Below are 12,929 nucleotides of genomic sequence, written 5' to 3'. Positions count from 1 at the left end.
TCTCTCTCTCTCTCTCTCTCTCTCTCTCTCTCTCTCTCTCTCTCTCTCTCTCTCTCTCTCTCTCTCTCTCTCTCTCTCTCTCTCTCTCTCTCTCTCACTCTCTGACATTCAGAAGCACAGGAAGAACTTCTGTCATACAGAAACCTCCACACAAAATAAACAGGTTGAACATTTCCCTAAACTAGATTGAATATTGCTATACACATATCAAACTAACACACACTACATATTTCCCTATAGTCACATGAATGTTTTGTCCACACACACATACTTCCACCGTGTGTGTTTGTGACTCCATGGAGACGTTCTCAGTGAGTCATTTTAAGAACATAAAACACACGAACACAGCTATGTGTCTCTGTGAGTGTAATGAACATGTCTCATTTACACGCCTTATCTAATGTCAACCATTTTACGAGCCATGAGAGAGGCCATAACTGTGTTTGTTTTCTTTAGGGTAGCCAGCTGGCCGTGGTTGGGGCTGAGGAGGAGAGGAGGATGCTCATAGCCTATATAAACATGCCAAGTTTACTTCAGGATGGGGAGGAATGAATGTTATCCTCTGTCTAGAATTATCCTAGAATGACTTCTAGTTTCTAAGACCATAACATAGATCCCCTGGGATACTTACCAAACAATTGACTACTCAGTTGTGTTATTCTCCAACTGATGGAATAGTATATATGATGTTTGTATGCTTTATAAATAACCCAAAATAGCAACTTTAATAGAAACACTAAACTGTAGAAGCTTTCACCTCTGATCTTTCCATATACATCAATGTATTGAACAGGAAAAACACACACACTGATGTCCTCCCTTTCACCTCTTCAGAAGCTTCAGTGGTTCTGTCTATATAAACTTCTCCCCACTGAGCTGAGTGGGTTTAGGCTATGTTCAAAGGTCAATCAATCAATCAATCAATATATCAATAATGTTTATTTATAAAGCCCTTTTTACATCAGCAAAGAGCAAGCAGAAGTAGAAGCAGAGGCATATTGGCTAGGAAAAACTGCCCAGGAACAAATCACTCATAGATCAAAGGCTAGGTTCAAAGGTTAAGTTAAAGGTTAAAGGTGAGATGTTACATTACCTTTATTGGCGAAGAGCTGGGAGACGTCTGAGCAGGAGACGTTGACAATCTGGCCCACCTCAGCCCTTGACCAGCATCTGATCTCATCCCACTCTGTTCGACACCCTGACACACACACACACACACACAGGTATGCAGGCACGCACGCACACACACACACGCAAACACACACAGGAAGAAGGGATGTTAGCACCTGATCTCATCCCACTCCATACGACCCTGAGAGACTCACACTCACTCACGCATGCATGTACGCGCAACACACACAGGAGGCAGAAAGAGGGGATGTTAACACAGTGTGTCACTTTCTGTAAGCGAGCAAGACGAACAGCGGATTTGTGCCATGTTTGATGGGTCCACTGTGAACTCTAACAGACAGTAGAACACAGTAGAATTGAAGGAACATGGAAATTAATGACAGTGTGTCATCATCATAGAGAAGATGTATAGAGATCATTTCTTGGAAATAAGCTGTTTTTGCACGCACATTGCCATAGAGGGCTTCCACAATTTTAAAGTAATCAACTGGGTGGGGATTCCTATGGGTGGGGATTCCTATGGGTTGGGAGCAGTGTTGGGATTAGTTACTTAAAAAAGTGATATATTACATATTACTCGTTAACAAAAATAACTTGTTACTTTACAATGTTACTTTGTGTGGAAAGTAACACATTATATTTAAGCAATAAGGCCCAAGGGAGTGTGGTATATGGCCAATATACCACGGCTAAGGGCTGTTCTTAAGCACGACGCAACGCGGAGTGCCTGGATACAGCCCTTAGCCGTGGTATATTGGAAATATATACCACAAACCCCAGAGGTGCCTTATTGCAATTATAAACTGGTTACCAACGTAATTAGAGCAGTAAAAATACATGTTTTGTCATACCTGTGGTATACGGTCTGATATACCACGGCTTTCAGACAATCAGCATTCAGGGCTCGAACCACCCAGTTTATAATACAAGTTATATTACTTTGCGTTACTTTCATGAAAAAAATTACTCAAAATCTCACCGTTTGTTTGACTGTCGGAGGGAGCAAGGTGAGCTGCATGCGCTCGACCAAAGATAGGCTACTTACTAACTGGGGTTTGATCACTAGTTTCTCCTTTCATCTGTGGCACTGCTTTCCTGTGCTAGTATACAAGTGCTGAGCTATCATATGGGCTGCTTAATTAGCTATATATACTGTAAGCCAAACATCTGTACAAATGTCCTATCTTTTCATTCTAAATCCCACAGGGCACACTTGCCACTTACGGTGAAGCCCTTTATGGGCATTGCTATCACAGAAGTGATCAATTGCAAAGATCAGAGGTGCGCCCTCTATACATTTCTATGGACAGCTGTCATGACATTTCTCCAAACAGCCTTTCTCCACTCGATCGAGAACTAAGTGAGGAAACAAGTTGAGATTGGATCATGGAGATGTGCCCGGTAGAGATATGATTCTGAAAGTAACGCATGCATTGTTTGACAAAGTAACTGTAATAATATTACCCAATGTGAAAAAGTAACATGCTACCTTACTCCATTAATCATAAAAGTAATCTGATTACGTAACTTGTTACTTTTGTAACACGTTACCCCCAACGCTGGTTGGGAGCAATCAGCTAATGATCAGAGCATTGTCTTCATCATATTGGTTTGCCTAGTTTGTAAATGGCTTTAAACTATATCACTGCCATCAATAAATGAATGACACACAAGATTTGGTTCAATACTCCAGCACTGCAGGTGGCTGTAAATCACCAGTATTAGCTTTACACTTCAAAATAAGAAGAAATTGACTACTTTAAAATGGAGATAGCCTCAATGCCCATGCTGGTACTTGCCTAGGGAGCAGCAAGAGGAACTGCCGACCTTCAGGCTATGCTCAAACCCTACATCCCAACCCAAGTTCTCCATTCTGGCACCTCTGGTCTCTTGGCTCTCCCACCCCTACGGGAGGGCAGCTCCCACAGCCCAGTCCAAACTCTTCTTTGCCTGGCACCCCAATGGTGGAACCAGCTTCCCCCTGAACCTAGGACAGCAGAGTCCCTGCCCATCTTCCAAACACATCTGAAACCCTACCTCTTCAAAGAGTATCTTAAATAATCCCAAAGCACCCCCACTTGCACCCCCTCCTCACCCCTCCCCCCACCCCGAGAAAAACATTTGATGAATGCCTTTCGTGAACTAACACTCGCACTTTACTTTTTTCCCCCTTACTAGCTCTGACTTTGCTGATACCTACTTTATAGAGGAACATTTGACTTACTATGACTGTAATATATGGTTGTCCCACCTAGCTATCTTAAGATGAATGCATTAACTTTAAGTTGCTCTGGATAGGAGGGTCTGCTAAATAACTAAAATTTTCATGTAAAATGTCACAGACATAATGGCACAGATGCAACGTTGAGATCTATACATCTACAGTGCATTCGGAAAGTATTCAGACCATTTGACTTTTTCTACATTTTGTTAAGTTATAGCCTTATTCTAAAATTGATTAAATTATTCCCCCCCCCCCCTCATCAATCTACACACAATACCCCATAAGGACAAAGTGAAAACAGGTTTTTAGACATTTTTGCAAATTTATAAAAAATAAAAAAACAGAAATACCTTATTTACATAAGAACTCAGAACCTTTGCTACGAATCTCGAAATGTAGCTCAGGTGCATCCTGTTTCCATTGATCATCCTTGAGATGTTTATACAACTTGATGGAGTCCACCTGGGGTAAATTCAATTGATTGAACATGATTTGGAAAGGCACACACCTATCTATATAACGTCCCACAGTTGACAGTGCATGTCAGAGCAAAAACCAAGCCATGAGGTTGAAGGAATTGTCCATAGAGCTCCGAGACAGGATTGTGTTGATGCACAGATCTGGGGAAGGGTACCAAAACATTTCTGCAGCATTGAAGGTCCCCAAGAACACAGTGGCCTCCATCATTCTTAAATGGAAGAAGTTTGGAACCACCAAGACTCTTCCTAGAGCTGGCCGCCCGGCCAAACTGAGCAATTGGGGGAGAAGGGCCTTGGTCAGGGAGGTGACCAAGAACCGATGGTCACTCTGACAAAGCTCCAGAGTTCCTCTGTGGAGATGGGAGAACCTTCCAGAAGGACAACCATATCTGCAGCACTCCACCAATCAGGCTTTTATAGTAGACAGGCCAGACGGAAGCCACTCCTCAATAAAAGGCACATGACAGCCCGCTTGGAGTTTGCCAAAAGGCACCTACAGGACTCTCAGACCATGAGAAACATGATTCTCTGGTCTGATGAAACCAAGATTGAACTCTTTGGCCTGAATGCCAAGCATCACGTCTGGAGGAAACCTGGCACCATCCCTACGGTGAAGCATGGTGGTGGCAGCATCATGCTGTGGGAATGTTTTTCAGTGGCAGGGACTGGTAGAGTAGTCAGGATCGAGGGAAAGATGAACGGAGCAAAGTACAGAGAGATCCTTGATGAAAACCTGCTCCAGAGCACTCAGGACCTCAGACTCAGAACTCAGAAGGTTCAATTTCCAACAGGAAAATGACCCTAAGCACACAGACAAGACAACGCAGGAGTGGCTTTGGGACAAGTCTCTGAATGTCCTTCAGTGGCCCAGCAAGAGCCCGGACTTGAACCCGATCGAACATCTCTGAAAGACCTGAAAATAGCTGTGCAGTGACGCTCCCCATCCAACCTGACAGAGCTTGACAGGATCTGCAGAAAATAATGGGAGAAACTGACCAAATACAGGTGTGCCAAGCTTGTAGCGTCATACCCAAGAAGACTCGAGGCTGTAATCGCTGCCAAAGGTGCTTCAACAAAGTACTGAGTACAGGGTCTGAATACTTATGTAAATGTTATATTTCAGGCTTTTTATTTTATAAATTTGCAAAAGGTTCTAAAAACCTGTTTTTGCTTTGTCATTATGGGGTATTGTGTGTAGATTGATGAGTGGGGGGGGGGGGGGGGGGGGGGGGGAAACAATTTCATCCATTTTAGAATAAGGCTGTAAAGTAACAAAATGTTGAAAAAGTCAAGGGGTCTGAATACTTTCCGAATGCACTGTATATGGTTATCACATCCTGACAGTGGGGCACAAAGAAAGTCCATTTTGAGAACAGAACACTTATAAAATGTTTAACTTTTTAAATAATGAATAAGGGCTGAAGGGTCATTGAAAAGGCAAATTAGCTTGTAATATATGTAGCCAGTAACAATGTAAAGGTCAAAGTTGAATAGACTATTGCCTTTCCATCTACTTCTACCATTTCTTATTAGTTAAAGTCAAATGGAGACTCCAAAGAGGGAAAGATCAGGGAGGAGGAAGATTATCCTCTGTGTGCCTATGTGTGTGACAGGAGAGAGAGTGAGAGAGAAGGAGAGAGAGAGAGAGAGAGAGAGAGAGAGAGAGAGAGAGAGAGAGAGAGAGAGGGAGAGAGAGAGAATATAAAGTATGGAATTTGTTGTTAGTATAATGAGAGCACAAGGGTGGTGTTGGTGGAGGGATGGTGGGGTGGAGGGATAGAGGAGGGAGGTTATCCCTGATCATTATTTCTCTGTTGGACTCACTTATAATTCATACCCACAAACATACAGTAGCTCTCTTGGCAGTATCCCCTCTACATAGCTGGTCACTTGTGTGTTGTCATTCATGAATAGCTAAGGTGAGAAGACACTTGATTTAATGTGCACTGTGCTGTGTACTCTCTCATGTCCATTGCTTTTCAATCATCAAAAAAGGAACAGCATTTCGGGCAAATTTACATCCGTCATTTAGCAGACGTTCTCATCCAGAACGACTTACAGTAGTGAGTGCATATATTTTGGTACTGGCTCCCAGTGGGAATAGAACCGACAACCCTGGCGTTGCAAGCAACATGCTCTACCAACTGAGCCACACGGAGATGGGCTGGTCAGTTTTTATGCCAGTGGGCTGCCCTCAAAATTATCATTATCTGGATAAAAATGGGCCGGTGTGGGGGCCTATAAGAAGAGAATGAGCCAGTGTGGGGGCCTATAGGAAGAGAATGAGCCGGTGTGGGAGCCTATAGGAAGAGAATGAGCTGGTGTGGGAGCCTATAGGAAGAGAATGAGCCGGTGTGGGGGCCTATAGGAAGAGAATGAGCCGGTGTGGGGGCCTATAGGAAGAGAATGAGCCGGTGTGGGGGCCTATAGGAAGAGAATGAGCCGGTGTGGGGGCCTATAGGAAGAGAATGAGCCGGTGTGGGGGCCTATAGGAAGAGAATGAGCCGGTGTGGGGGCCTATAGGAAGAGAATGAGCCAGTGTGGGGGCCTATAGGAAGAGAATGAGCCGATGTGTTAGAAATGCCAGTGCCGATTTTTGGTCACAGAACAGCATGAAGGTATTTATTTCTTCATGGGTTTTGTCTGCACAGATGTTTCATGTTTAACAGCACACAAAAGGTGAGATTACGGTACATGTTACAGTATCTGTATAAAATCTAGGCCTAGGGTTAGAGAGGGACATGAATGTGATCCATTCATCTGTTTAAATGAGAAGACAAGCAGATACGAGTCTGTGCTACTGATTATAGACATCGGTGTAATTCTGATTGAGTAGGCAGCAGGGGACGCCTGGTATTAGTGGGAGGTCTACAAGACCAGATAGTCTATTCAGAATGGTTATGAACACTGGGAGGTTTCTAGCTCATCTTTCTACATCTCCCTCTATCTTCCTCTCTCTTTCTTTGTTTCAGAACCCTTTCACTGTTGTTGAAAGGTAGCCAACATTATTATCTGAATGATACAAACAAATGTCTTCTTTGATGTGCTTTTTTAACCTTGATAATTTTATACAAGTTGTGTAATTATCTATCCTTTCTATCGAGCAGAACTCCAGCAACCCAGGGGGTCTCTTTCTCAGGCACTAGCTCAGTAAGTCATCAACTGAGTAAAAAAGCAGTCACTTTTCCTAGGTCCCTGGAGACAGTTGGTGACGTTTGAAGCCCTGTCCCTTGACCGCTGCCTACACAGATGTCTCCGTCTGTTATTCCCCTCACATGGCTGTCAGGAGCTGTCCTTGTGGGTCTACAGTCGCTCCAAACCAGAGGAGGTATATGGAAGAGATCACTAATGAGAGACAGGATCAACTCTCTCTCTCCCTCTCTCTCTCTCTCTCTCTCTCGCTCTCTACGGTCTCTACATCAAAGGCCTGCAGCATGTCGTCAATTAAAACAGGCTCAAAGACAGACGACTTCACATCTCATTCATAATAAAACACTGTATAGCTTTTGGGGAGTTATTTTCAGGACCAGTTGCCACAGTTGTGATGTCACAACACTTTCTGCTTGATGTAAAAACAGTGGCTATTTCATGGTTATGAAGAGTCATGTCTGTTTGTCATGCAGAGGATCCAACTGGCCTAATATCTTGTTTTAAAACCTGGTCTGGTCACCTTATGGAGATCCTAATTCCTAATTATATGGGTCACCCTGACTTGTGTATTGCAACGAGATGAGAACATGACATGCTGGTGCCATTTCTGGACTAAAACCTTAGAGAATATTGTAGCTATCATGTTGCTGCCTTTCTAATTTAGGCTGGATTGTGGACCTCCTCATGTTCTAATAAGCCAGATATTTAGCCTTGTGCTAACTGCACCCCACCTACAGTAATGAAAAGGCACTCAGCCTGTCTGTATAAAATAATATGTTGTGAAAGGGCATCATGCTATTGTGTGTGCGGTGTACTGTGTGTGTGTGTGTGTGTGTGTGTTTGTGTGTGTGTGTGTGTGTGTGTGTCTGTGTGTGTGTGTGTGTGTGTGTGTGTGTGTGTGTGTGTGTGTGTGTGTGTGTGTGTGTGTGTGTGTGTGTGTGTGTGTGTGTGTGTGTGTGTGCGTGCGTGCGTGCGTCCATGCGTGCGTGAGTGAGTGATACTCTGTTGGTCGCTTGTGTAATCAGTGCTATTAGCACTCTGCTCTGTATCATAGGAGGAGGATGTAGGGATGGATGAATAGAGTGATACTTTATATTTTTCTCTCTCCCTCTCTCCCTCTCAGTCTCTCTCTCTGCCTCTCTCTCTCCCTCTCTCTCTCCCTCCCAGTCTTTCTCTCTCTCTCTCCCTCTCTCTCCCTCTCTCTCCCTCCCAATATTTCTCTCTCACCCTCTCTCCCTCTAAGTCTCTCTCTCTGCCTCTCTCTCTCCGTCTCTCCCTCTCAGTCTCTCTCTCTGCCTCTCTCTCTCCCTCTCTCTCTCCCTCCCAGTCTTTATCTCTCAGTCTCTCTCTCTGCCTCTCTCCCTCTCTCTCCCTCTCTCTGCCTCTCTCTCCCTCTCTCTCCCTCTCGCTCTGCCTCTCTCTCTCTCTCTCCATCTCAGTCTCTCTCTGCCTCTCTCTCTCTCTCCCTCTCTCTCCCTCCCAGTCTTTCTCTCTCCCCCTCTCTCCATCTCAGTCTCTCTCTCTTGCCTCTCTCTCTCTCTCCCTCTCAGTTTCTCTCTCTGCCTCTCTCTCTCCCTCTCAGTCTCTCTCTCTCTCTCTCTGCTTCTCTCTGCCTCTCTCTCTCTCCCTGTCTTTCCCTCTAAGTCTCTCTCTCTCTCTCCCTCTCTGACTCCTTCTCTCTCTCTCTCTCTCTCTCTCTCTCTCTCTCTTCATTCACATTCTTCACAACACAACACTCACACACACACACACACACACGCGCACACACACACACACACACACACACACACACACACACACACACACAATGTTACTGAAGGCACTGAAAAAGTAAGCATGAAGACTTCACATGTAAGGTTGGGTGGATACAGTATTTCCAAGCCTGTATCTGTCTTGTGTTTATTACCAGTGAAATCTAGATTCTACAGTATCTACTGTAGGGAGGAGACCATTACTTACAGGTGATAGTGACAGCTTTACTGTACAGTCGACTATCTCACCATCACCATCTGATTAACAACATCATATATTATTTAAAATCTATATGGAGAGTCCAAGACTGCCGAGATACTTATCTTATAGTAAATATCATATATGCAGTACATACAGTTGAAGTCAGAAGTTTACATACACCTTAGCCAAATACATTTAAACTCAGTTTTTCACAATTCCTGACATTTAATCCTAGTAAAAATTCCCTGTCTTAGGTCAGTTAGGATCACCACTTTATTTTAAGAATGTGAAATGTCAGAATAATAGTAGAAATAATTATTTATTTCAGATTTTATTTATTTCATCACATTCCCAGTGGGTCAGAAGTTTACATACACTCAATTAGTATTTGGTAGCATTGCCTTTAAATTGTTAAAACTTGAGTCAAATGTTTAGGGTAGCCTTCCACAAGCTTCCCACAATAAGTTGGGTGAATTTTGGCCTATTCCTCCTGACAGAGCTGATGTAACTGAGTCAGGTTTGTAGGCCTCCTTGCTCACACACACTTGTTCAGTTCTGCCCACAAATGTTCTATAGGATTGAGGTCAGGGCTTTGTGATGGCCACTCCAATACCTTGACTTTGTTGTCCTTAAGCCATTTTGCCACAACTTTGGAAGTATGCTTGGGGTCATTGTCCATTTGGAAGACCCATTTGCAACCAAGCTTTAACTTCCTGACTGATGTCTTGAGATGTTGCTTCAATATATCCACATACTTTTCCTTCCTCGTTATGCCATCTATTATGTGAAGTGCACCAGTCCCTCCTGCAGCAAAGCACCCCCACAGCATGATGCTGCCACCCCCGTGCTTCATGGTTGGGATGGTGTTCTTCGGCTTGCAAGCAACCCCCATTTTCCTCCAAACATAACGATGGTCATTATGGCCATACAGTTCTATTTTTGTTTAATCAGACCAGAGGACATTTCTCCAAAAAGTACAATCTTTGTCCCCATGTGCAGTTGCAAACCCTAGTCTGGATTTTTTATGGCGGTTTTGGAGCAGTGGCTTCTTCCTTGCTGAGCGGCCTTTCAGGTTATGTTGATATAGGACTAGTTTTACTGTGGATATAGATACTTTTGTACCTGTTTCCTCCAGCATCTTCACAAGGTCCTTTGCTGTTGTTCTGGGATTGATTTGCACTTTTCGCACCAAAGTACGTTAATCTCTAGGAGACAGAAACCTTGTCCTTCCTGAGCGGTATGACGGCTGCGTGGTCCCATGGTGTTTATACTTGCGTACTATTGTTTGTACAGATGAACGTGGTACCTTCAGGCATTTGGAAATTGCTCCCAAGGATGAACCAGACTTGTGGAGGTCTGCAATTTCTTTTCTGAGGTCTTGGCTGTTTTCTTTTGATTTTCCCATGATGTCAAGCAAAGAGGCACTGAGTTGAAGGTAGGCCTTGAAATACATCCACAGGTACACCTCCAATTGACTCAAATGATGTCAATTAGCCTATCAGAAGCTTCTAAAGCCATGACATCATTTTCTGGAATTTTCCAAGCTGTTTAAAGGCAGAGTCAATTTAGTGTATGTAAACTTCTGACCCACTGGAATTGTGATACAGTGAATTATAAATGAAATAATCTGTCTGTAAACAATTGTTAGAAAAATTACTTGTGTCATGCACAAAGTAGAAGTCCTAACCGACTTGCCAAAACTATAGTTTATTAACAAGAAATGTGTGGAGTGGTTGAAAAACAAGTTTTAATGACTCCAACCTAAGTGTATGTCAACTTCTGACTTCAACTGTAGCTTAGCCGTTAATGGCTGAGGCAGGGAATTCGACTACAACCTGTTCCTTCTTGTTTTACAGTCTGGTCAAAAGGTGACTTGTGTACACTATTACATCACCAAGACCACCCATGCCTCAGAGACCCAGGAATCCATCAGCTGAACATTTATGTGAGTTTATGATCCCTGTGAGGGGCGGTACAAATACAGGGACATGGTTTGTATTGTCAGAGGTACACACCTGATCTGGTTTGTGAGAGGGCTGGAATTATATTGGGGAAAGCGCTAAGTGTATGCTCTTCTGTTTTTCCTCTGTAAGTTTCAATCTTTCCTTCTCTCACTCCTCTCTGACCTGCACTCTTCTTCTCTTCCCCTCGGGCTTCACTTTCAAATGTTTAGTGGTTGCATTTGTCTTCCATTTCTCAATTTCTCATACACAGATAGCTCTCGGTTTTGTTGTAATGCTGTTTACAATATTGTTCACTCAAAATGTTCAGTCTGGATATATGATATCTCTGCACTGATTGCATTCCAGAAAGGACATGATGTGATACAAGATGCTGTATTGTACTGGTCATCTGGTCAGAAGGGAGGGAAGCAAAATAAGAGATAGACAGAGGGAAAGGGAGGGTGGGGGAGGGTTGGGGCAAGATATGGTCACACTTTATTTGGATAGTACCATATAGATGCTCTACAGATGGTCATACTATCAACAAGCTATCTGTTGATAACAGGGGTTGCAACCAAAATTGTTTCGAACAACTATTATTTTAGTTCCGTTCCACTGTGCCGACCAGTAAAATAAAGTTCAGAACCGGTTTGAACCAAAAACAAGTACAGGTTTATATCATTCCTTTCTGTTCCTTTTTGAACCCGTGAAATCAACAGTTTTTAACATTTTGCTAATTAAATCATTTCACCAATCAGTGACGATTGAGCAGGCAAGCTAGTTGTTTACATGCGTGATGGATAGAAAAGTGTAGCCTATGGAAATGATGCAGACAATTACATTGATGGTACCCTATGGTGCAAGATGCGACTGACATTTTACGGGTGGGGAGAGAGCGAGAGACGGTTGAGAATGAGGCTTGAAGCGCTGGGCATCTTGTTATGACATGCATTATCTGAATGTCACGATCGTTGAGAGACGGGTCGGACCAAGGTGCAGCGTGAAAAGCGTACATGTTTATTACCTCAATAAACATTCAACAAAACAAGAAACAACGTAACGTGAAGTCCAACGGGCTATACACATACCAGCCTAACAGGAACAAGATCCCACAACTAAGGTAGGCAACCAGGCTACCTAAGTATGATCCCCAATCAGAGACAACGAGCGACAGCTGTCTCTGATTGGGAATCACACCCGGCCAAACATAGAAATACAACCTAGATCTACTACATAGAAATACACTAACATAGATCTCAACAGAAAACTCACACCCTGACCCAACCAACGAGAGTTCTCTCGATCAGAGTTAGTTCCACTGAATTAGTTCCACAGAATTATACCTATGAAGAGCGTCTTCTATGGAAGAACTTTGAATGTCCTTTGAGCTAGCTAGCTAGCTAGTTAGCTAATACACTTGAACTAGCTAGCTAACACGCTTGTGTGTGCAGAGCGGCACCAGAATTAAAAACACGTCTTACCTTTTTGTAGTTAATAAATCCAATGTGAAACGTGATAACTAGGCCTATGGTATCCTTAACTAGCATTGAAAAAGTTAATCCATTCTTCTCTAGCTAATAAAAAATCTCTCCCTATCTTCTGAATCACGCTTGTAATGTCAGTACAGTAGCCTACGCTTCGGAGGGCGGGGGGGCAGCTAGCCTAAACAGGAACACACACTGGCAAGGATTTTCAGCTGGCAGGCAGGTAGCCTAAACAGGAACACACACTGGCAAGGATTTTCAGCTGGCAGGCAGGTAGCCTAAACAGGAACACACACTGGCAAGGATTTTCATCTTGCAGGCAAACACTGGAATAAGTTTCTGAGTGATAGAGTCAGGGCTTTGCGCTTTGTTGTGTTTCTTTTTTTGTGACTAGAAAAAAATTCCTGTAACCTAAAAGTACGTTATTAACCGGTTCCCATGCTTTTAAAATAACGGTTCAGTTCTGGAACAGTATGGATCACTTTCGTTCCAGGATCTGTTTCTGTTCCTTGAAAAATTGCGTTCTTTTCCGGTTTTCTGTTCTGTTCCCTGAACCGGTTCCAAC

The 12,929-nt window shown here is 43.3% G+C and overlaps 1 protein-coding gene across 1 annotated transcript in view; it reads right to left on the bottom strand.

The window, feature by feature from the left end:
- ghrhrb (growth hormone releasing hormone receptor b) overlaps window positions 1-12,929 on the bottom strand; it is a gene marked incomplete at both ends in the record, with an annotated part of 50,108 nt that overhangs the window by 23,343 nt on the left and 13,836 nt on the right. The window contains one exon of the mRNA XM_084163666.1: window positions 1,094-1,198. Within this exon, the coding sequence (XP_084019792.1) occupies window positions 1,094-1,198 (105 nt within the window). The remainder of the gene's footprint in view (window positions 1-1,093; window positions 1,199-12,929) is intronic.

The sequence above is a fragment of the Coregonus lavaretus genome (genome assembly GCF_964263955.1).
Source record: "Coregonus lavaretus genome assembly, chromosome: 6".
Taxonomy (NCBI): Eukaryota; Metazoa; Chordata; class Actinopteri; order Salmoniformes; family Salmonidae; genus Coregonus; species Coregonus lavaretus.
This window is presented reverse-complemented; position numbering and strand designations above follow the sequence as displayed.